Source organism: Ovis aries, chromosome 5 (assembly GCF_016772045.2).
Source record: "Ovis aries strain OAR_USU_Benz2616 breed Rambouillet chromosome 5, ARS-UI_Ramb_v3.0, whole genome shotgun sequence".
NCBI lineage: Eukaryota > Metazoa > Chordata > Mammalia > Artiodactyla > Bovidae > Ovis > Ovis aries.
The window spans coordinates 99,564,827-99,591,058 of NC_056058.1; the positions used below are offsets into that span (position 1 = coordinate 99,564,827).

The window sequence follows — 26,232 nt, forward strand, 5'->3', positions numbered from 1 at the left end:
CATTCAGGGAATCAACAGTGGTGATAGGGACTGTGGAAAGGGCCATTTGGTGGGGCCAGAGGAGCAGTCAGAACACGGTCCTCCTCCACACTCACTCACGTTAACAAGCTTGAGGTTGACAGAGTCGAATTGCATATGTTATTCTCTATGGAAAAGAAGGTTGGATGTGTTACAATTCTTCGTTAGGAACATAGAAAGCAACTTGGCTTAAAGTCAGATCTTTTGAGTGAAAGAAAGATGAATGTCGAATAATATAGGCAAACTGTGTTGGCTGATACTAAGGATCATTTGAATCCTAACATGTTTAAGATATGATAGTTTCTCGGATTGGAGCACAAAGTTCCTTTGACTACAAGTTCAGTTATTGATGGAAAGAAAGAAAGTATGGCTTTTCTTTTCCTTCAGCTGTTTAATGAAATTTTCTTTGTGAAGATTCTTATTTAATCAGCTCAATATTGTATCACAGGGTCAGTGCCTCAAGTGAGCTATATTTGGTGAACTGATGAGGCAGTTTTACAAAATCGCACATGTTTAGAGATGAACATGGGCACAATATTCCCAAGTGGATAAAATATAGAAGGATCATTCCATGGGTTAATTGCAAGTTTCGTTTATTATTATATAAACCTATTTAGTTTTTTCCTTTCCTTAATTTGGGAAGGTTTCATTTCGCTTTCCTGCTCTGCACCATGATTTCAGGGTTTTCTGAACCAGGGCCACATCTTAAATTCCTTTTCCCTCATTTCTCTGTCTTAGTCTATATACCCTTTTCCTCATTTTGAATGGGGGAGGGCAGATAATATAATGAGAGGCTCCAGCTTATTACTTTGGCTCCAGCCCTTCCTTTTATAGCACATAACTTTCTGACCAACTCCTAACCTGCTAAAATATAATTCTTAGCAATGGTGTTTTGACGCATGAAGATACGTGTAGGGAACAGGTATTTTTTTGGGATTGCACGTCACCGTTTGCTTATATTTCATGGGAGAGGCATTTACCCTGACAGGTATCAGATTCGGAGGGTGAAAAGCCAAATTATTTTCAAAGCATAAACAGAGCTTCCCATGACCATTCCTGTGGTCTCTCAGGGGCTCTCCATTTTCAGAGCTTAGAGAAACCACATCCCTGTTTGGAAAAGATTTTTCTTCTTTTTTTCCCTTCCCTTGCTGATGTCATTACTGTTGCTATGGAGAGGAAATAAGTGCTGCGTGACATTGCTGGAAAAATCAACACTGACATGTTTCTGTACAGCAAATAGTCCATTTCAGAGCTTGTTTTTTATTAGTAGAGGCTTGCTAAAAATTATCAGAACCAGTACCAAAAAGGAAATGTTCCTTTGCCGGAACCACCTTGGTTTATAAAAGTTTTGCGATGGTGTACCTAAACATTTCCTTCCGAATAATAGAAAAGAGTATGAAACACACGATAACCCATGTGAAAAGAGGAAGAAGAAAACATGTTTTATAAACTATCAGGCATGATTTATATTATTTGAAACGTTTTTTCTTGGAAATGACCACCCCACTGTTTAAAAAATCTATTTTTAACCTTGAATTATTCAATTGTCTGGCACTACCCCATTCAGATCTGAGCTCTTGGACAAGATTAGGCCTGCTTTCACTTTGTATCATTCCTCAGGCATTCTTTTCTTCCCTACTATAGAAATCAAGGTGCCAAGTCAGATATCAGAGATATGTTTATGATGTCCTAGTATCAACGCATGATTCTTGATTCATCTCACCCTCAGGAATAAGGCAGTAACCAAAAGCGAGATCCCGGACTCTCATGGTTAAATGGAAAAAGCCATTTTAATATAAGCTTGTAAATAATATATATTTCTGTTGAACTGTTCTGAATTTTATTGTTATAAGTAAATAATTAAATTTCCCCATGAGAAAAATACTTTGCTTTATCAATGAATTTTAACAAATAGAAGAAGAACTAAAAAATAAAAGGCTTTAGAAGAGAAAAGAAAGCCTCTCGTTGCAATTAAAATGTCATTTCCATCTGTAGTATTTGGTGATATCCATGGAGTGACTGTGAAAGGATACTCCATTTTTAAGTGGAAAAATGCCATTGACAGTATGCTGTTGATGTTGAAAACTGTGATGGGTTTTAATGAAAGCTATAAAATAAATGCACAATATGTCCACCTTCGAGTCTACTGCTGGCAGGTTGACCAGTTACATTTTTCTTGCATGAAGAATGTGTTTTATGTGAATGACTAATCTGCTGTGTCTGTGGGTTTTTGTTTGTTTGTTTGTTTGGTTGTTTTCTTTCTGTTTTGTTTTCTGCCTGCAGTGGCACGTCTAGTGATGAAATGTGCAACTTATACATTATGTATTACATGGAAGCCAAGCATGCAGTTTCTTTCATGACCTGTACACAGAATGTAGCTCCGGATATATTCAGAACCATACCAGCAGAGGCCAATATTCCAATTCCTGTGAAATCCGATATGGTTATGATGCATGGACATCACAAAGGTAAAACTGATGCTTAATTTAAAGCAACATATGTTTTTATATTTTTCATTTTCTTATGTGTTTTGCTTGACTATATGATTAATAGTTCAAATCATTCTCCTTCTGTCAGGCAGTTGCACGTGTTCACGCAATCTACTTCTCTCTTTTCCCCCTTTTCTCCTCTCCCTCCCCTCCTTTCCCTATCAAACAGTTAAAATGAAAACTCTCAGCTAGTGATGAAACAGATTCGTTTGGGACCAAGTCTGTAAATAAAGATCTTTCTTCATGTAGTTCGTGTTTCTAGTTTCCTCACTTCATTTTTCCCATAACCAGTAATGAATTATGTAATTTGTGAATTTCTATACCATGTTCTAAAGAGTGCCACCGTTTGTAGATGGAAATGGTTATCATCTCTGATCATACCTGACATTATCTGTTTAATGAGTCTCTTCAAGCTAAGAACAATTCTTGATTTATGAGGCATTACTAGCCTTAGTCTTTTTGAGCACCTTCTCAGAATTGTTCTTTAACTTACTGTTCATCTGCAAAATGGTCATAATTGTCATTTCTTCAGTTTAAAATTGCAAAACCCATACTTTTTTATTGGATGAACTATGATGAGACTTGACTGAGTATTACAAGTTCAGTCTTAATGCCAGAAAAACTCATCTCTTTCTATAGGAAATTTTATAAAAGAAGTTAACATAGCAAGCAGATCATTTATTAAAATTCCAATATATTTAAAAAATGTTTGGGAACGCATATAAGAATTAAAGATTTTAAAATTTAAAAAATAAAAAACTAAAAAAAAATGTACTTTTACATGTTCTATAAAATATCCTAAGTTCAATTTAGAAAATAATATAAGCAGTTTTATTAGTGCATCTTCAACATTCTGTATCATGTCTGTATCACTGCAGTGGTTGTTGACTCTGGTGTTAAGCCAGAGTCTGGCGCTTGGTAGTCATGATAGAGCTTTTGTGAATCAGGAGGGCATTTCTACCATATGAATTCTTAATACTATTGTTTTTATGAAACACAGGATCCTGAAAATATTTTTATGTTGATAGTATATTTCCAAAAAACTATGTACAGTATGTGATATATACTGTAAATTTATGCTCAGCTCTTTTGATCCCTTATAGAAACAGAGAACAAAGACAAGACTTCTTTACTACAGCAGCCCAAACAAGAAGAAGGAGGAGTGTTAGAACAGGGTATGTATGCTCCCTGCTATATAACTAGTCATATAAAAGTATTCACTATCCAAATAGGCAAACAAAATTTACAGTTACTGAGATATTTTAGGTCTTTGTTTATCAGCCTAATGCCTCCATATTACTGATTTTATATAATGTATAATTCAGGAGAAAATAATCAACTGTTACACTTTGGCTTTGACAATTCATTAATATGATTTAGTCCCATTAAATTTTTCTGTCTTTATTTTATCTTATTTAATATTGGCACTTTTATATAGAGTGCAGTAAGTGCAGATATAATCATTAGAAACAATTAGTGGGCTGCTTTTGAAACCTTATGACCTTTAACATTTAAATTCTTATATGTTTTGTATGGTTGTGTCCATTTGCTATGTTTGAGGTTCAAGAAAAAAAGAAATTGAGTTAAACCGTATCTTGCCTCTCTTTTAAGTCGTTCTTCTCTCCCAGGTAAGGTAGGAGGGATTATCATCTTAAGCAATTGTTGTTTTGGGTTAAGTTGCCATCTGATGAGTTAAGAAGGCTACATTCTTCCTCTGTTCTATTTACTTAAAGTGGTAATATTTGATGTTGTAAGTTGTATACTGCATGTGCTGGCACTGGAAATTTATTCTCCCAAATCTTACTTTCTTGCAGTTGTTTCGAAGATAGTACTTTGTGTTATGTTATGCTGAAGTATGTTATCAAGTCGTTTTTGGCCTAGATGTAATATATTTTAAAACATTAGTTTAATGTTAATGCAAACACACTTCTAATGACAACATAAAGTATATAGGAAATGGGATTTTTCCACTAGCAGTTATAGAAATTTGTGACTCTTTGGATATTGAGAACCACTATAGGAATTATTCAAAATGTATTTTATTAGGTCTAGGTCAAAGATAACCCACTCCAGTGTTCTTGCCTGGGGGGATGGGGGAGCCCGGTGGGCTGCCGTCTCTGGGGTTGCATAGAGTCGGACACGACTGAAGCGACTTAGCAGCAGCAGCAGCAGCAGGTCAAAGATACACTTATAACAAATGTACTATACGCTAATAATATCACACAAATAGCATTGCAAAATTAAAAACTCAGGCTTTTTAAAGAAAAAAAATGCATTCTGAAAGGGGAGTAGGGTAAACTGTAACATAAAAATTTTGAAATTATACAGAGTATGTTCCATAACATCTCATTCTAGCAAAGTGACCTAAAAACTTAGCTCAAAGTTGTTTCTATTTTGTATTAAATAAAAAAAGGAGATGACTTTATACTAAATAATTTATGCTAAATTATTTAGCATATGAACTCAATAGTTCATACTGAACTATTGAGTATGACTTAAAATAACCAAGTTTATCAATGCTCTGTATATATTTTGTAAGGAAATCAATAATTGTAGCCTAAACATAGTAGCTTTAAGTGTTTACTCTGTCCAGAAATTTAATCAGACTTAAAATGAATTATTTTGACATTGCACACACTGTTTGAACTGTATGTCTTTGAAAGAATTGGAGTTATCTTAGAACACATTTCCAAACAGCAACATATTGGTACAGTAAGAAATGAGACTCCCATTTAGTCTAGTCAGCTTGTAAAATATTTCAGTCGAAACTGAGACTGGACTGTGTTTTCTTTTTGAAGTTGAGTTGATCAAGGAAGACTTTGAAACCCCTGAAAGATTAGAAACCTAGAGGTCTTATTAGCAGAGTAACCTTAAATATTAGATTTAACCAGTTCTTTTCAAACAATAAGATTTCAGGAGGTGCCATATATGCCTAGAAACCAAATGCTATGATATACTTTTATATATTGCTGTTTGTTTACCCTTTTGAGTTTGATAGCATATACATATAATATTAAGAAGTTTAAATACATGCTTATTATATTTATATTGGGCTTTATACCCAATATAGTCTAAATGGTTTCAGAGAAGAATTCTAAGGATACATAAATTATTTTCCTGTAGTTGCCATTTTATTCTACTTATGAATAAAAATGCTATTAAGTTATTTAACTTGGGAGGAAGAAACCATTAGGCTGACTCAGTTCATACTGCAGGTAAAAAGCTATGGTATTTATATGTTGAAATTAGTGGGTCCATCAGAATGTCACCTCCTAGATTATGTGAAGACAAATACTTCACCAAAAGCCATTTCAGTGGCCACTGTAGCCTCTCTATTCTTCTGCTGGTCTTTGGGGGATCACCAGCCTGAAGACAATTAAAGAGAAATATAGAAATATTTCAAATGTCTATTTGTATACATCATCCATTTGATTCACTAATGAGATCAATCTATCTCCTTGCAATACACAGGGCAAATCTACTCATTACTGAGAGAGTGCCCTATTTTTCTCAGAGATGTTTGTTTGCACAAAATATCTATTTGTATTCATTCCCTGGGGTGTTAAATTGACCAAGTAGCTGATAGGAGGGCTCTAATTATTCAAATAAATTACACCATGTAGGCTGATTTTAAAAGAAAGTCCTCAGACTTAACCCTTTACCTTATTTTGGTGTTCTGGCTGGAACAATTTATGTTCAAATACTCCTCCTAGTTGTATTGATTCTTTCAATATTTTAAATCTCTGATAAATAAAAGTCCTGAGTTATTTCAGTTGTGCTAGCCATAAACTAACAGACAGCATTGATGTTGGTCACATGGATATAAAACTCCCACTGGAAATAGAACAGTTAAGGAGCAGGAAAGAAAAGACCCAAAACATTAGAGGACATGTACTCAAAGGCAAGCTCTGAACCCATCAATGGCTAAATAGAGAAAGTCCTACCTGGATAGTGCAAACAACTTTTTTTCCTGCTTCCTGTCTTAATACGTTGGCAAAGCAGACAGAAAGATAAAGGTCATGATATATAATCTTAAATGCTATGTTGGAAAGAACGGATGACCTTTATTGAGGTAGTAAAAAAAAAGAGGAGGGGTGAGACAGAGAAATACTCATATGCCATAGGCTGCAAAAAAGAACTGTACCCATGCCAGAAATGGACAGGAAGTGGTAAGTACCCCCAGCATGGAGAGAAAACAAAAAAAATCAAAGCAAACCAATAATCTATTTAACACATGTTTATCTAATACTGTTTCCCCAGGAAAAATATAATATTTTGTTTTCTTTGAAATTCTAATCACTAAGAATGTTAGCTATTAATTTTTGCCAGAATATTCATCCTGGTTAGAAATTAACTAACAAGGTTGCAAGTTTGAAAGCGACATCTGAGCTGTGTGAGTCCTTGTAGAGTTGCCCAGCCTGCTGCAGGATCCTTGTCTGCCTTTGCTCTCTCTTGAACAGAATTTTGACCAAAGGCAAATGTATCTCAGACTCCATCTCGAAAGGTATAATTATGGAAACACCAGAGGAACCTCATTATATGCACATCTTTATCTATCAGGTTGTCCTGGATCATGCAACAGTGGAAAACATTTTAATGAGGCTTTAATTAAATCTGCAGGGATTTTTTAAAATAATGTTATTTGGCTCGGGGCTGGTGAACTGGGATGACCCAGAGGGTTGGTATGGGGAGGGAACTGGGAGGGGGCTTCAGGATGGGGAACACGTGTACACCCATGGCGGATTCATGTTGATGTATGGCAAAAGCAATACAATATTGTAGTAATTAGCCTCCAATTAAAATAAATTTATATTTAAAAAATTAAATAATAAATTAAATAGAGGTAAGGGATCCTTAAGGGTACTTTCAAGTATACCTAAAATTTATATGTCAACTGTAGATTTGCCACACTCAGTAAGTTTTTATTCCTGTCTATATACATTTGAATGATATTGCTACATACATGGAAAATACATTTATTGAAACTTTATGTAGATATGTTCATTCCATGTGATACTCCTTGTGTAAAGTGTGGACAAACTGCTTTAATTTTACTGGCTCTGCAAATGTAGTAGAAGTATGATCTCAGTCAAGTTACTTTACATATCTGCGCTGCAGTTTCCTTATCTATAAAATGGCAGTAAATAACTGACTAAAACCTCAAAGTATAGTCAATCAAATAAAATTGTGTGTGCAAAAAAAATGTAGATTAAAAAAATAAAATAAAAATCATATTCATTATAGAAGATATGGAAATTATAGAAAGGTATAAAGAAGTAAATAAAAATCATCCATAATCCCTAGAAATATGGATGTATATGTACACCCTGTATGTGAATTATGTATTATACATATGTACATACATTATTTTTGAAATATTTAGATCATAATGTATGCAGATTTTTCTATCTTCTTTTTAAAATACTGTATCTTATGTATTTCTTCCAACTATAAAAAGTATTGGCATGCGTGACTTTCAGTGGTTGCATAATATATGTAAATTCGTGCCCATAGTGCTTAAAAAATAGCCATTTTGTCCATAGGTAAGCTTATGTGAATGAGTGAATGCAGAAAAGCACTAAGGGATATTCAAAACAAACGAAAATGTCACCATGCCTTGAAAATGTTAGTGAAGAATTCCCTGTGTATGTAATAAGGACAATGAGCTAAACAATAAAACCCAATTAGTGATTCTGGGTGGAGGAAATGAATCCTAGATTGTACAGAGTGAGAAAGGTGTTGAGATTTTCCAGAGCAGACACATACAAATGTATTCCTTCCTTGTATGTTCCAGTTGGCGCTTTTAGAAAACTGAGGCATGTTGTTCCCTCTTTTTTCTTATGCATTATGATTCTTTTCATAAACGTTCTCTATACCAAAGGTACAGCCTGAACCTTCTGGCAATATTGTTTATGCAGGGAACGTGGGCTGAAACTAAGAAGAATGCCAGCTGTTAGGAATTCTGAATTTTGAGTGTTTCTCTCCTTTAACATTCAGAACATAGTATTGAAACTTATATTGATTGTATTGATTGTATTGGGAAGATTTTAGGCCTTAAAAAGAAACTCAAGGCAGAATTGAAAGTCAAATCTACAATAGTGGTGTGTCCTTCTTATAGTACATTATTCTCCGGACAGCATTTCTTTTTCAGCAGAAAGAGCCTTTCGTGTGTTTTATTCAGTTTGCTCCAAACCCTTCTCATTGCAGTCTTCACGCCCTCATATAATCAATCTTTCTACTCAAAGGTCAGCTTGGGCTTCTGTATTCCCAAGGCAGGAGGAATATGACAAAAATGCAATTTGTAGAGGGAGACCAGTCCATGGCCCCAGACAGTTAAAGGTCTTCAGACACCTTCTGTGAAGCAGAATAATTTCACAGTGGTTTTATGCTAACAAAAATGAATTACCATTGGCATGTTTTATCAAACAAGCAGAATCAAGGGAACAAGGTTGCAAGTTAAAAAGACAATAGTGTGCTGTGAAGCTTATTAAAGGAACAGTTGATACACCATTTATGAGAAGAGTGAAATACAGGCTGGGCTTAGTGGTTAAAATTTAATTCCTTTGTTGTTCAAAATAGGACCCTCCTTTCATTCCCTAATAAAGTCCCAATGATTTTAGTAGCATCTTCTTAGGTAATCCCGAGCATTCTCAAAGCAGTTTGCTGTTTTAAGGAAAAAACGAGTCTTGTTTCTCTTTCCAGTCACTAAAAATTTATTGGTTTGTTATGATACATGAGCAGCTCGCAAATTTTTATTTATTGAACTCATCTATCAAATGCAATTTTAAATACCCCCCAAGGCTCTGGGACGCTGAGCGGATGCTCTTTTGCATTGGTTTCCTAATAACAGAATAAGCAGATGTGGATAATCGTTTGTAACCTAGTTGGCGTTTCCAACATAGATCAGTCACAAAAGGCACAAAAGGCATCTCCTAACTTCTCTTTTTATATTTGTCTTATTTTCCTAAAAAAACAAAAACAAGGTAAAAAGCCCCTTTCTGCTTCTGATCGTTTCACAATCAGATGAATCCTATAGAAGGAAAATGTAATAAAGTTGACTTCACCTGTGATCCTTGAGCTAGTTGCCATGATCTTGTGTTTTATGTCTCTGAGGCTAGGAGGACAGATATTGTGGGTTCAGTTCAGTCGCTCAGTCGTGTCCGACTCTCTGCGACCCCATGAACCAAAGCACACCAGGCCTCCCTGTCTATCACCAACTCCCAGAGTCCACCCAAACCCATGTCCATTGAGTCAGTGATACCATCCAACCATCATTCTCTGTCGTCCCCTTCTCCTCCTGCCCCCAATCCCTTCAGCATCAGGGTCTTTTCCAATGAGTCAGCTCTTCACATCAGGTGGCCAAAGTATTGGAGTTTCAGCTTCAACATCAATCCTTCCAATGAACACCCAGGACTGATTTCCTTTAGGATGGACGGGTTGGATCTCCTTGTAGTCCAAGGGACCCTCAAGAGTCTTCTCCAACACCACAGTTCAAAAGCATGAATTCTTCGGTGCTCAGCTTTCTTTATAGTCCAACTCTCGCATCCATACATGACCACTGGAAAAACCATAGCCTTGACTCGATGGACCTTCGTTGACAAAGTAATGTTTCTGCTTTTTACTATGCTGTCTAGTTTGGTCATAACTTTCCTTCCAAGGAGTAAGCGTCTTTTAATTTCATGGCTGTAGTCACTATCTGTGGGTTAGAAATAAGTAAACAGTCAGTAAGCCAAATCACCTTTAACCAAAAGGGAAAGTGTCAGCTCTGCCTGAGTCATAAACCAAGATATGAAACTCTAAAAAGAAATGCTTTCATTTATCATTCCTTGTATCCCTCTTATTACAGTTGTTGTTGCATGGTTATAATCTCATTAGCTTAGTTACTTGGCATATTTTGTTAAATTGCTAATGAATATCCTATTTATTCTCCATGTACCATAGAAATCACAGAGCAATAAGCAGTAACAAGAACTGTTTGTTGTAGGTAATGAAGTACTAGTGATTTCTGTGGAAAATGGGAGTTTCTATTCTGAAAGATTACCAAGAGATTCTTGATCATTTTAAAAATAATAAAATGCCTGCCAGAATTAAGATTCTATGTGTCTAAAAGTAGGGGCACTTATTTTTTAATCCAATCATCTTAAAATATTTTTTTTAAGTATGGGGTAGTTTTAAAAAGGATGTTTCCCTCTCGTTTACTGTGATCTCACCGTATTTCTCAAAGTAAACCAGAGAAGTTTCCATGCTGGTGGAAGGGAATAGTGAGTGGTCCCAGCTAAATAGAAGAATGTCTGTTGAGCTGTGAAACAGTTAATGCGAGCAAACCGCTAACAGACTTGGAGTTTACCTGGCAGTGCTTTAGATTTCCTTGCATTGTGCTGCGCAGTTTCCTGACGCATTAGCTGCTCCTTCTCTTGTGTTTCCCAAACATCGAACCCACTTAGACAAAGGACTGAAAGACCTAGAGCCTTTCTGCATTTCTTAAGATAAGAATCAAAGTTTGAAGTGAGGAGAAGAAGGAAATGGAACTCGCTGCAGTCTAAAATCATCGAGGAAATATTTTTTATCTTTACTAATGCAGTAGCCAAGAGTGGCATTTTTAAAACATTATTCATTCCAGAATCATTTATTGAATATCTGCTGTGATGGGAACAGTACTAACCACTGGAAATATGATAATGAATAAGAAATGAGAGGGTTTTTTTTAAATATAAAATCATGTTTGTAGCTTGCCACTTGTCCCTTCTCAGATAATTTAAATGTACAAAAAAGTTTTTTAGAATACCTTAGAGAATTTTATTATACGTGTAAGATATATTGCCAGTGGTAAGTGAAAATTATTAAAAAGAATAAAAATAGAAAACTCATACTTTCTGAAACCAAAAACCAGTCATTATTCTTTAAGCCAGCATTGTGCAAATCACTGTAGTATATGTATGTATTGATTAATTTATTAGAGTCTTATACAGTTGTAAGAAAAAGACAAGGTAGGATAGGACAGAAAATTAACTTCTTCAATTAGAGAATAAATCTTGAGCACCTATTCTCAGAAGACTACTACTTTAGAAAGAAACAGATTAATATGGTAGGATTGACAGGTCTGAGGTGAATTCACAGAGAAGAGTTTGGCTGCTGCAGAACAGATAGGGGAACCTGGATCCAGTACCCTTAAAAGGCAGGCCCCTCGGCCAGGCTGTCTCCTTCAAAGCCCAGTTCAGCATCCTACAGCAGTGCGCCTTAGTACCGTGCCATTGGTTTCCTCATCTGAAATGAGTACTTCATGGAGGCTAAATGTATTCCGTAGTATGAAGTACCTGGTTAAGTGACCTGGTCATGCTAAGCTCTCAAAAAATATTAGCTGTTACTACTATTACTGTCTTTTGCAGTTTATAAAGTACTTCCTCATATGTTATCTCTGTCAGGAGTAAGTAGGGTAATTATACATCCCAGTTTTTCTAGGACCAGTTTATGGCTAGAATAAATATTAATAACACCCCTTTCTTTCTCAAATGTGTCCCAGTTGGAAATTAAATTATATGGTCCCCTTAGCAGCGGGACCCAGAGTAGAGTTAGGAAGTACTGTCCTGAAACACATTGGTTGACAGAGCTGAGGAAAAGGATTCATAACCAGGGAGTATCGAGGGGAGGCAGGCTACCTTCAATCATAAGTCATTTGCACAAACATAGAGCATTTTTAATACCAAGTCCAAACAGATTTTTCTGTCGAAGGCAGGCTTGAGGATTTGCCCTGAAGAATAAAGGGTAGAGTCTTTCAACATGACAGTTACAGGGTGATAAGCATCTCAGATGAGTAATTGTGGTAGGGAGGGAAAAGGTGATGTTGACATACAGCATCAGTGAATCAAATGACTTCGTGATTCACTGGTGAGAGAAGAATGAATCTAGTTTTCTGGATTGATTGTCCTAAAACATGGTTTAATACTGAGACACTATTTTTTTTAAATGTTAAGTATGGGAAGAAGAGGAAGAGCTCTTGTTTGGTCCTGTTGAGTTCAAAGTCACATTGAAGTGGATATTCAATCCAAGTGGAAATTTCCAGATGACAGTTTTATATACTACTAGGATCTCGGTACTAGGAAATCTTCAGATTTCAGAGTCATTTGTCAAATGTAGCAGCTTAAGCTTTGTGAGTATCTGAGACTACTTAACAGAAAGAGGTCTTCAGTTCAGTTCAGTCGCTCAATCGTGTCCGACTCTTTGCGACCCCGTAGACTGCAGCATGCCAGGCCTCCCTGTCTATCACCAACTCCCGGAGTTTACTCAAACTCCTGTCCATCGAGTCGGTGATGCCATCCAATCTCATCCTCTTTCATCCCCTTCTACTCCTGCCTTCAATCTTTCCCAGCATGAGGGTCTTTTCAAATGAGTCAGCTCTTCACATCAGATGGCCAAAGTATTGGAGCCTCAGCTTCAGCATCAGTCCTTCCAGTGAACATTCAGAATTGATTTCCTTTATGATTGACTGGTTGGATCTCCTTGCAGTCCAAGGGACCCTCAAGAGTCTTCTCCAACACCACAGCTCAAAAGCATCTATTTTTCAGCACTCAGCTTTCTTTATAGTTCAGCTCTCACATCCACATGTAACTATGGGAAAAGCCACAGCTTATGGAAAAAACATACAGACCTTTGTTGGCAAAGTAATGTCTCTGCTTTTTAATAGGCTGTCTAGTGTAGTCATAGCTTTTTTCCCAAGGAGCAAGTGTCTTTTAATTTCATGGCTGCAGTCACCATCTGCAGTGATTTTGGAGCCCCCCAAAATAAAGTCTATCACTGTTTCCATTGTTTCCCCATCTATTTGCCATGAAGTGATGGGACCGGATGCCATGATCTTAGTTTTTCAAATGTTGAGTTTTAAGCCAGCTTTTTCACTTCCCTCTTTCACTTTCGTCAAGAGAGTCTTTAGTTCTTCTTCACTTTCTGCCATAAGGGTGGTGTCATCTGCATATCTGAGGTTATTGATATTTCTCCCGGCAACCTTGATTCCAGTTTGTGCTTCATCCAGCCTGGCATTTTGCATGATGTACTCTGTATATAAGTTAAATAAGCAAGGTGACAATATACAGCCTGGATGTACTCCTTTCCCAATTTGGAACCAGTCTGTTGTTCCATGTCCAGTTCTAACTGTTGCTTCTTGACCTGCATAGAGATTTCTCAGGAGGCAGGTCAGGTGGTCTGGTATTCCCTTCTCTTAAAGAATTTTCCACAATTTGTTGTGATCCACACAGTCAGAGGCTTTGCTGTAGTCAATAAAGCAGAAGTATGTCCAGGGTAGAAAACACCAGCGTTTCCATATGTTGGGCAAAATAAGAGGAAGCAAAGGTGACAGGTGAAGACCTGAAAAGAACATACTAGAAGGAGAGTTTCTGAAGGGACCTTAAAAGTGCTACGTGCCACCAGTAGGTCAGGATGGAGAGTCTGTTGGCTTCGGCAACTAGGAGCTCTTGGGTGATTCTTGCCATACAGGAGTGAAGTAGGGAGTGGAAGCAGAGACCTTCAGTTTAGGAAGAAAGAGGATGTGAGGAAGAATGAAGCAGCACATCATCCCACACTGTCCAATATGATAGACGCTAACCACGTGTGGTGATTGAAATTTGAATATAAGTGAATTTAAAGTAAGCAAACAAAACTTAAGGCTTCCCTGGTAGCTCAGTTGGTAAAGAATGCGCCTGCAATGCAGGAGACCCCAGTTCGATTCCTCGGTTGGAAAATCCCCTGGAGAAGGGAAAGGCTACCCACTGCAGTATTCTTGGGCTTCCCTAGTGACTCATCTGGTAAAGAATCTGCCTGCAATGCCGGAGACCTGGGTTCAATCCCTGGGTTGGGAAGATCTTCTGGGGAAGGGAAGGACTACCCACTCCTGTGTTCTGGCCTGGAGAATTCCACGGACTCTATAGTCCATGGGGTTGCAAAGAGTTGGACACGACAACTCTCAATTCAGTCGTATTAGTTGCATTACAAGCACTCCATTGCCCCTTGCGTCTAGGAGCTATCCTATAGCACAGGTAAAGACTGTTTCCATTATCACAGAAAGGTCTTGCCGATGGTGCTGGAACTTGTTGCAGAAAGAGGGAAAGTGGAAAACCTTGAAAGACTAGTGTGTCAAACAGGTCTTTTCTCACCTCCATGACCACGCGAGACAAACACACACGGAGTGTGTGTGTCTATAGCCTGAGTCAGATCTTTGGCAGAGAAGTTGTGTCAGAGAAGGAAAGAAAGAGCAGATAGGAAAGGCTCTCAAAGGCTCAGAGCTGGTACCCGGAACACTGGAGTGGGGATGGTTCTTTCTCCAGAAATAGACTGAGAAGCAAAAGAAAGAACAGATACAACCTTTTTTGGCAAAATCAGGAAGCAAATGATGAATGTAGCCTTGATGACTTGTTGAGAAAACAGAGGCTGTAAACGTAACAGGGGACTCTTTTTTCCATACGACAGTCCCAGTACTTCAATAAGAAATGGAACTGATTCTTTAAAATTTTTGGTAAACCGTAGATTGAAGCAGATGCACGTTGCAACTGGAGTTTATATCTTTGTCATTAATAATTATAATAACTACAGTTTAGTGATATCTACTTTATGATATCCGCTGGACTAGGCCTTTTACATTAACTATCTTTGTTAAATCCACAAAACCATTTTAAAGGTAGCTGTTGTTTTCTATTTGTAAAGGTTAAGTAACTGGCTTAAAGGCACAGAGTAGCTATTAAGTGTCAGGGGTTGGATTCGAGCACTAGTGTGAAACGCAGACCAGACCCTGAGTAACAACAATACAGAACAAGAGCAGAGAGCTGTGGCTACACATAGCAGCAACCCCTAATCTCGCTGTCCAGGCAGGCTTCTTGCATACAAGGGACGCCTAAGGAATGACTGAAGGTTGAGGCCCTGGGGAGAGAAAATGTCTGGGAAGGAGAAACAGCATCTTCTCAGAGTTGACATTCAAGCAAGTAAAGTCCAATGTGGCTATAATGAAAACTGAGAAAAAAAAAAAAAAAGAGAATATTGAGAGATGATACTGGGGTAGAGACCATGCAACGTCCTCCATTTATAGTCTGTTCCATCCGTCGTACTCAAGGTTAGATAGATTTCATAAGTCAGGATCTTAATATGACTAAGAAAAATGGTTAGCATTTCCAGATTTCATATATTTCAGACACCAGAAGAGAAAAAGGCTGGGGGGAGGGGTGCGGGGGGAACACCTTCCTGGTCTGTGTATGAGTGTAGGAGATAGCCATCTAGTGGTCTCCTGCATGTAATCTCTAGAAGTGAGTTGCTGCTCTGAAGCAGTGTTGTCACAAGGCCAGTGCGTTTGTGTGCAGCCAAGCCTGTAGTACATTGCTAACTTTTTGTTTTCCTAACCCACTGATCATTGTAAATGACCATTCCAAAGGAACCAGGTGCTCTGCATTTGGTATTTTATCACAGCTTTTAGATTTTTGCTGACAAACCTGAATAACCATGCCTAGTTCTAAGCCTGTGTTCCTTCATCAACGTTAGCCTAATGTCATGGATTCAGGTTTTAAAATTGTGTTATCTGTCCCTGAAATCATCTTGTTTTTAGTCGCTATGTAAAATGTTTCATTGCACAATAGCATATTGAGCTATTTATATTTAGTGTGTGGGGTAGGAGAATTTCTCAGTAATAGATTTATTTCTCTTCTGTGAGGCAGAATGCCACTGTGGCCTACCACAATCAGGTGCATTGTGATTTGCTTTGTTCGTTTTACTGATATTGGTCCTAATACGTGGTAATTATTTTCTGATTGAAGATCTCACCTGGGAGAAGTTGCTTTCATGAGCAAGAATTGAAAGCCTACTTTGAATCATTAAACCAAGATTATTTGCAAATATGCACCAATATATTTTAATAATATATTCTTTAGTAGAATGTATCCTGGTTAAACCAGTTATTATTTTTGTTTTCTGATAATCATAAAAAAAGATTTGATAAATGTTATCTGATCATGCTATAAATGTAATTAAAGCTTAAGCAAAAGGACTCCACAATTATAAGTTTCATTAACAGTACTTAACATAGGGTGAGGAAAAGGAAAAACTGTGGGTTATCTTGGGTTTTGGGTTAGAAAAGCAGCTTTATGATTTCATTGAAAATATAAATGTTTCCTATTCACACAATTGACTGAATGGATTGAATGGACTTGAAGCCATAATTGTAAATGATGAAGATTAAAATGCTTCATGAACCTTTCATAGTTGTATTTTGAATCTGTCATAATATTTTATAAATTGTTTTCATGAAGCTATATTATCATATCCACATTGACCTCTTAGTACAGGAAGATATAAAATAACATTGCAGTGATGAATCATTCCAATGATACTAGTTTGTTAAAAATCTTCTCTTTTGCTAGAAACTGATTTAAAAATATTCTTTAGTCACAAAATTATTAACAGGAATTTGTTCATTGCTTATTTAAAATGGACAACTGGAGCTACTTAGAACAGCAGCAACACAGCTAACAAAATGATAATAAAACATTGGTTTTCCAGTTGCCAAGTGGATGTTATATTTTTTGTGTTTCATAGCACCTGCTCAAAAATATACATTTTATTTTTGTATATTGTACTTTAATAGGCTTTTAAAGACAACTTCAGAGGGTTTGCCTGTTTTCTGAGGTAACTGTGATAAGATTTTATTTTGAAAAACTGATGAATTCTGACTTTTAAATCAATCCAACAGCCTTGTGAAAACCATTATTGAAACATGCCATGTAGTCACATATGCATGATTTTATTTCTGCTATTTGCTAATAGAGGTTATTTAGTGTTATTGGCTGCTGAGATAACAGAAGCAAATGGGTGGTTTATGAAATGAAATGTGAAGCATTATTATTTTTTCATTGTTCTGGAAAATCATTTTTTTTTCTCCCCATGCTTCAACATCTGAGAGCAACCTTCTCTCTCACTTATCATCAGGAATCAAGAGATGATATTTTTAAGGCACAACATTTTGTAAATTTTGAAGTCTTATCAATTCCCCATCCCTTCTCTCTTCTCTTTTTTCCACAGGTGATTTCTATTCACTACTTTCCAAGCTGCTAGGAGAAAGGGAAGATGTTGTTCATGTGCATAAATATAATCCTACAGAAAAGGCAGAATCAGAGTCTGACCTGGTAGCTGAGATTGCAAACGTAGTCCAAAAGAAGGATCTTGGTCGGTCCGATTCCAGAGAGAGTGCAGAACATGAGAGGGGCAATGCTATTCTTGTCAGAGACAGAATTCACAAATTTCACAGACTAGTATCTACCTTGAGGCCCGCAGAGAGCAGAGTTCTGTCATTACAGCAGCCCCTACCTGGTGAAGGCACCTGGGAACCAGAACACACAGGAGGTGCGTTTAGGTGCTTCTTTTAAAGAATACAATGTGAGATACTACGATCCACATTAGCAAAATCTGAAGGGAATAAAAATTAATGGGTGAGAAAACTCACCAATGAAAAGGAACTTACCATTAGAAAAACATGATTCTATTTGGATTATCAGATATCACTTTTGTTTGAGTCTTTGTTTTGGTCCAATCCTACATACATTCCATTTCAGCCCAATTGATGAGCCAGAATTACCAGGACCCAAACTCTCTGGATCATATGGGGAAGGGCGGCATATGGAATTCAGGAGAACCAATCCTTAACCACCTCAACATTGGGAATGAACCAAAATTTCAAACCTAATACATAAAGTTCCAGTGTGTGAAATGGTTATACACCACCTTCCTTTAAGGTAATTTAATTCCTCTCAGAGGAATCTTACACTTCCAACATTCTCATCCAATTGACTTGTAAAATGTAACCCTTTTTATACTTTGATTTCTTAAGTTCCATTATCAATTATCATCTTAATTGGAAAGCTGAATGGTTATATCTGAAGGGACCTCCAGCAAGTCAGTAACTATCAGATTCATCTTCTAACCAGGATTGGCTTCTGTAATTAGAGGACAATACCTTATTCCCTTCAGGTTTCTGTGCCAGCAAGCTATGGATGCCTCATCTTTGTCTCTAATTGTGTTGTGGCTTCTGTGATATTGATCATGTTTCATGTTACTTGCTAATGTGGAAAGCCAGATCATACAGCATGTGGAGATAATCTCCAGAAAAGTAACGGGTGTGTGTGCATGGCAGCGGTCCATCCGTGGGCTGGAATGGCACAGGCTGCCAGCATGATGTTTTCAAATACAGCTTTGCAGGAAGCCATAGATTATTCAACACCCAACTGATTTTTATTTATAATTGAAAAACAAATTAGCATGCCGTGCCGCTTTCTCACACACAAGTTTCAAGCATTGTCCATTAGGACTAGCCTAATAGTCTCTATGAGGTGTTAACTGGAACCCACATTTTTAACCTCTTCATATTTAAATGGGGTCAGCCCTGCTCTAACTCCTTCTAAATGTACCTAATAAAACTGTTTCCAAAGAGGTGGCTGCTGAACCTCCCCTTGCATCAGAATCACCTAGGATGGTTATGAAAAATCTAGACTTCTGAATCCTCCTGAAGAACAACTGAGTTGATATCTCTGAGCACAGGGTCTAGGAGTCTGCAGTTTATGATGCCCTTATCTATTTCGTAGACAGACTGGATTGTCTGTCTGAACCTCTGTATTAAGTACAGTAAATTGTAACCCGAACAATGCGTAAATATAAAAGGGCTTCTTTGGTGAGAATACAATTCTGTTCAAGTTTGAAATGTTAGAGTTCCAGCATGCTTTATTTCATGACTTATCTTTTCTAAACTTTTTTTACTGAGGTGACATTGGTTTATAACATTATATGTCTCATGTGTGCAGCCTTATATTTCTACCTCTGTATACCCTACAGTGTGCCCACTACCAAAAATTTAGTTTCTTGCCTTTGTTACTCTTCAGTTTGAAATAATACCATGATCATTTATAGACATCCTAAGTGTCAGTGTGAAAATCATAATTTGACTTAAGGAATTATATTCCTAAGACCTACTAAGTTTTTCTAAGAAAGAAATACTTAAAACACTCAAAATACAGTTACTGGCCAAATCTCCACATTCCTTTCGAGGTGGTAAAAATGGCACTCCTTTCGAGTGCCTAGAAGAAAAATATTTCTCCAAGTTTCCTTTCATTTTAAGGATGTGGGCGAATGTCACTGAAATAAAGCAATGAGTTAGAGAAACATAAAATACAAATTCTAGTTATAGGAAGAAAATGTGCATGTATTTCCTTTCTGAATGATTTGTTTTAGTGTAATTTCACTACTCTGATTCCAAATTTTTATAAAAATTAAATGCAAAATAGCAAAGCCCACATTTAGATAAGCTATTTCTAAAATCTTTTCAGTTTTCTTTCACTGTTTACTATAGCACAATGTAATATCTGACTTTAATTGAAGAAAACAATAAGTGGTATAATAAGTTAACAATAATTATTATACTTGCTATCATTAGTGTTATGTTGGAGTAAGATTTCAAAAATTTAAACACCAAAGTAGTAGAACTGAATATTAATTATTTTAGCTTAAGCAGCATCCATGAGAGAATTTTCTTACAATATGTAGGAAAGCTGCAAAAATTGACACTCTTAAGTTGATTAACAAAATGTAACTTAGCAGTGTTCTATCATAATGAGAATGTGTGGCTCTTCAACTTACTGGTCACTGACATTGATCTGCCTTGATGTTTTCCTGTAATATATGATGTACAGTGTGACAGTGTGCACCCTAGTAAGTTGGGAAGCAGATACACTCCTTTTTAGTACACTTTGTTTCTACCATTAGTTTGATGTCTGTATTAAGACAGCATTCATAGAGAAGAAAGAAAATCATAGTCTCTTTTCTGGTTGCCTTCTGGAAACTAGACTCTTTGAAAACTAAATTTAAAACTACTGATAGCTATTCTCTTCCTGTTGAATTTAATTGGACTACTATTTGCTAGCATATGGAAGCCTGATTTGACATATGTTGTACACCTTTGGACATCAGAAAACACATCTGCATTTGTGTGATACCTCCCACAAGATGAGAGACTGTGCAGTCTTTAAATATTGTTATGGTGCATTTAAAGTTTACTTAATTTCTATGGACAACTTTTTCTTGACTCAGAAGCCATACTTTTAACATATTTCAGTCATGCTGGCTCTAGGTTCAAGTCTTATAGAATTCCCAGGGTTCAATAAAGCATTCACTAGGCTGAATTTTCATTTCTGGAGGGGAGGAAAATAATGAAAACAAAAATCTATGACAAAATCATTTATAGAGTAAGAAACCCATTTATAGAAGCATAGAAAGGATACATGCCGTGTATCCAAAATGCCACAGTTCAGTCAACCAGCATTCAGACCCAGGCAGATTTGCTCAGTCTTGGTTTTTAATTACTTTATTACTCTGTCTCACAATAAAATAATAGACAGATATATAGGCTGTTTTTTTCCAGCCTTCCCATCATCTTATCTACAGTCGTAATAACTCTAGGTGTAGATTGCCTTTGGTCATACTTTCTCAATCAATATCCAAACAATTTGACTAAGGTGAAGATTCACTTGCAGTTAAATTTTTAAAAGAAAAGGAAGTCTGCTAACACTTCTGAGCCTCTGGCTATGTCTTAACTCTCTTACTCACTTCCCTCCCACTAAATAAGACATTATAATTAATCTGGTTTTCTTTCTCACTTAAGTATAAATATTTCTCTTATAGTCTTAGTTAATTATAGTTACTGTTGGCACTTCTGATGAATAACAATCCCTGACCAAAATAAGGCATCTTTTCATCACTAAAAGCAAATCTACTCATGTAGAAAAAGCAACAATTTTATTTTGTTCTTGTTGAAATCTACTGATTTCTATAGGATCTTCTCAAGATTAAATATAAAGAGCCTTGTTACAGTAAAGTTAAGTCATAGCCTAGGTTTGACATTATATTTTTTCCTCAAATTTTTTTGTCTAATTCTGTTAGTCCTATGTACACAGATAAAGGAATGCCCTTTTAAATGCTTGTTAATAATTTCATATGAAAGCAGCATTGATTGCCAACATTAATCTTTCTGGGGAAGACATAATTCATTAATCTGCATAGTGATTTATTGATACAGTTTTAGTTTTAATGTTAAATATTTTCTGAAAGTAACTTTTTAAAAATATATGGTAGAATATGAGGCTGTCCATTTACCTTTATTTATAATGAATGCAGGGATTCTTCTGAAATAACCCTATCATTTGACATCTGAATTTAGCGCAGCTGACACTTGGAGTTGGGAATGGCTTGCCCAAGGTCATATGTAAGAAATCTGTATTTAGTTTTCAAATTAGGACTGTCAGTTTACAACAGAAGTCATATATGCTAATGAATTACTTCTTAAGTAAAGTCTAAGAGGAATCTGAACTCGAATTTCTAACTTTTCCATGCTTGAAAATGTCAAGTTTAATTTAGAACCCAAATACATTTTATCAGACAGTTTTTAATAAGGATTTGAAATATTTTTGAAGGTTAGAAAATAATCACCCTTGCTATTGATGGCCAGAGTCTGGCCCAAGCCTATCGTTCTTTTATAAATACAGAAAATAACCTGGGGTTCTGTCTGAGCGTCCTATAATTCTCTTGTAAAGATGGGCAGGGCTTGTGAAAGCATTAATATTCATTCCATATGCATACACCACTAGTCCTCCATGACTGCTTTGACTCTTGATCACTTCATCTTAAAGAGAACAGCCTTTAACTGCGTAATAATGAGAAAAGATGACGACACTGGAAGCAGAAACATCGATTCACAGAGCTAGTGTTCACAGCAAAAACCGTGAACTCAGTTTTCCTTTAACTGTTTGGGAATTTGTAATTAACACAGAGACCTAGGTTTTCAGGTCCTGAAAGTTTTGAGGTCTTGGCTAGGTAATCTTAATGAATGTGCAGTGATGTTTGTAATGAAATTTACAGTAATTTAATATAATTTCTCTGAGTGTTCTTGCCACGCACAAAACAGTTCTTCCTTTGCACTGACTCAGTACTGAAAGAGCCAAGTTCCTCACGTTGCTAACCCTCATGTATTTCCTCACGTATCACCTTTACTGTTTTGAAAATTTACCAAAAGTGTATAAATGTGCCCTAGACAGTTACCCTGCTTTCTCATCTTGAAAGTTTCCAACCAAAAAGAATTCTTGTAAGTGACAGAATAGGTTGTTAACAACCTATCAGTCAGTGCTTTTTGCAGATTTTGAGAGTTTACCAATCTAAAGTCAGTGATAATATGGGATTATTCACAGCTAGATTGAAGTTCTTTACACAGTATTTCATGTATTTTATGAAATCCTCATTTGAACCCAGAATAGTATATTTATTTGGGACAGCGCATATTTTCTATCAGAAGTAGCATCTCTAAATCTTCATGAGCGTCTCGCTTCCAGTCCTTGTTGTAGACCACTGGATAAAAAAGTTCCAGGAAACATGACATTTGTTGATTGCCATCAATGAAAATAATTAGCCAATTAACTTTTTTTTATTGAGTCTCTTCATGGTGTCTTCAGCACAATGCTAGGGGTAAAAAGACGTAGTGCCGGTGAGCTATAAGATGCTAAGGGTGTTTAAATGCTAGTTGACAACATAAGCAAGTAGGAAGTGGAGCATAGAGTTCAGTCTAGTGCATTTACTAGGCCAGTACCATGGGCCAGGCCCCAAGCAAGACTCAGTGACAAAACAGTGAATAAGACAGGATCTCTGCCCTCACAAAATTTCACCTGGTTGAAGTGGTGTTGGGCTCTGAGAAGCGGATGAAAGCAATTAAATATCTCAGTTGTTATGCGGTTCAAGGTTCAAGATCCAGAATCTTCAGGAGCTGCTGCTGCATGCAGAATGGCCACCAAAAGGACCAGCTGTAACTGAGATGCGAATGAATGAAGTATGGTCTGAGATTCATGCCACTTTAAAATGATTTAAAATAGTTTCTTTGGGGAATCCATCTATACATCTCTACTTATCATCCATAGACCCTGTTTCCTGAGTTCACTTTCAAAAACACACTTTTATCCATGCCACCCCGTGCTTGAAAGCCATCGGTGGCCCTGTAGTTTGCTTCCTTTTCTCCTTCTGTGACAAGCGTGATAGATGATTAGTGCTATTCATCCAGGCAGCCCCACTCATATCCACTGCTGTGCCAATTTAGGCATGCCAGCTGTAAGTCTGCCCCCTTCTCCCCAGCTCAGGAAGACAGCAAAATACACATGATTAAGAATGATATTCTCACGTGCTCTAGTATATTTCAAAGGTAAATTATCCCCAAGCTCTGGGCTTTACTCCTATTAATAAAGTACTTGCAGCATACCTCAGAATTAATCATAGTATAGATCAAGACACCACAGCATAGAGCTACTCTCATTCATTGCTAAATCCATACTCTTCCTTGTGCTTGACAATATATCTTCCAGTCTACACTAGGTCTTGGGGTCTGTTTAATCCTGCTTCTCACTTCCAAACCCCAACCTGACATACACAGATGTCTTTAAAGATATACAGATTACTTAAAGATCGTGAAACACATTCTGCAGTTATAAACATCCTCACTTTTCATCTTTCTGACTACCCGCTTCTGAATTAGATAAACCTTTAAGTGAGAATCCCTACCCTCTCCCAGCCAAGCCTCAGAAAAGATGATGGGCCCTTTCCCTGTATTCCTGCACCACACTGTGTCATGCGTATTTGCTTTCTGGTTTTTTTCCCCTCATTTTATCCTATGAGACCCTGCAGGCTCCATACCATGCTGTATTTGTGTTCCCAGAATCTAGCATAATACCTTACATAGACAGTACACTTAGGGGTTATTTGTTGAAGATGTATCACCAAAGGTTATAGGCAAAACTGTTCTAGTCATCGTATTGATTGTGATATATTTGTTAATTTTTATTTAAAAAAAATTAAACCTACAAAGGTAAGAACATTTGGAGTGGAAAGGTACTATTTCCTTTTCCTGTAGTTAAGAGAATTACTTTAAAGTGTTGATTCTCACACTGGCATCCTCTCAAGTTTTCAGAAGCTGATTATACGAGCCCTGGGTGTCCCTTTCTTCCTCCAATCTTGAATGTCCATCTTTGAGAATCACTGCATGTTGCCACATCCTCCAGTGTATGGGCAGGAGAAAGGGACTCGAATTGCTTTTTTACTTCTCAGCATCTCTCCTGAAGCATTGCAGAGAGAAGGAAATGTTGCCATTGATACAGAGGATTTCACAGTATCTTCTTAACTTTCTATCCCGTTAGTAGAGCTCCTCTATACCTCACACCTCTTTACTCATGAGCATTTTTATAAAAGGGATTAGCACAATTGAACTTAGATATTCTCTTAAGTATAAGTTCATTCTGAACAGAAGTGAGAGTAATTGGTAAATCATTCAGTCATAGAGTATCTGTTATTTTTTCCTTTCTCATGTTAGGAAACAGTGAAATATAAACCATGAAAAAGTATCTCTCCATTCCCATTGTTACAGGAACACTGAGGCTGGGCAAAATGAAACTGGTATCTTACATAGTTCCTGTACAAGGGATTATCAATGATGGTTTCTTATAGGGTCTAATATATATTGAACACCCACAGTTTACACAGAAGTTAGATAAGAGAGAGAGACAGCTGTGCACACACACACAGACACACACACACAGGCTTATTGCCCAAGAATGCTATTCATTTAAAGGCTTTGTGTTAAAATAATATTTTCCATATTACCATATTTTCCAAAGATACTAGTTTAAAGTAAGAATCTTGAAGAAGGTAGTCTCAAATTTGCTCCTTAATGACTGAAGGACAAGCTGGTTTTATAAGGCATCTTATCAACAGGAAAAGAACCTTTAGTCCCCAAACAGGTTCACAGTCACTTATTTATTCATCGCCCAGGAGGCTACACTTTCGCACGTGCATGTGGTCTATGTTATGTAGAGCACGCTTGTATTTGTTTGTTTGTTTGTTTTTTGCATCTAGTGACATAACTGCATGAACTTCTTACAATCATTGTGAATCTTCGTGGAGTTATACTAACTCTTTCTTACACTAAATGTATGGGTTTCTCTTTTAGATTTCCATGTAGAAGAGGCACTGGATTGGCCTGGGGTGTACTTATTACCAGGCCAGGTTTCTGGGGTGGCTGTGGACCCTCAGAATAATCTTGTGATTTTCCACCGAGGTGACCACGTCTGGGATGGAAAGTAAGTAATCATTTTTCCTTCAAGAAGTAAATGAAATTAAAAACAGCATGCATTGCTTTCCATTAAACTAAGAATAATGGTGAGAGTACTATGAAGGTTCTTTTTGAACATAATGTTTGTGAACGTGATGTGTTCTTTTAATATATGATTGTGATACACAGGAAAGAGGAGGTCTTGTGCATTTGAAAATGATTAAGATAGTTTCACAAGGCTAGTTTACAGAAGGAGGGCAAGAAGTCTGTGATTCTGCCTACTTCCCTGGTGGTTCAGATGGTAAAGCGTCTGTCTGAAATGCAGGAGACCCGAATTCGATCCCTGGGTTGGGAAGATCCCCTGGAGAAGGAAATGGCAACCCACTCTAGTACTCTTGCCTGGAAAATCCCATGGACAGTGGGGCCTGGTAGTGCGACTCTTTCGCAAAGAGTCGAAGATGACTAAGCAACTTCAGTTTCACTTTCTGCCTACTTAGCGTTTTGCTCTCGCCTCCTTGAAGCCACCTCCACACTCCTAAGGAGAGAAATATTAAAGAAATTAGGACAGTATGTGGCTGA

At 37.0% G+C, this 26,232-nt stretch overlaps 1 protein-coding gene across 22 annotated transcripts in view; it reads left to right on the plus strand.

Moving 5' to 3' along the window:
- Positions 1-26,232, plus strand: part of PAM (peptidylglycine alpha-amidating monooxygenase) — a 321,661-nt gene that overhangs the window by 250,044 nt on the left and 45,385 nt on the right. For 16 of the 22 annotated variants that reach the window (XM_060416042.1, XM_060416041.1, XM_042250794.2 and 13 more), the window contains 4 exons: positions 2,302-2,486; positions 3,611-3,682; positions 17,553-17,873; positions 25,552-25,681. In XM_060416042.1, the coding sequence (XP_060272025.1) occupies positions 2,302-2,486; positions 3,611-3,682; positions 17,553-17,873; positions 25,552-25,681 (708 nt within the window). The remainder of the gene's footprint in view (positions 1-2,301; positions 2,487-3,610; positions 3,683-17,552; positions 17,874-25,551; positions 25,682-26,232) is intronic. The other 6 variants (XM_042250799.2, XM_027970540.3, XM_027970541.3 and 3 more) reach the window with 1 other exon arrangement.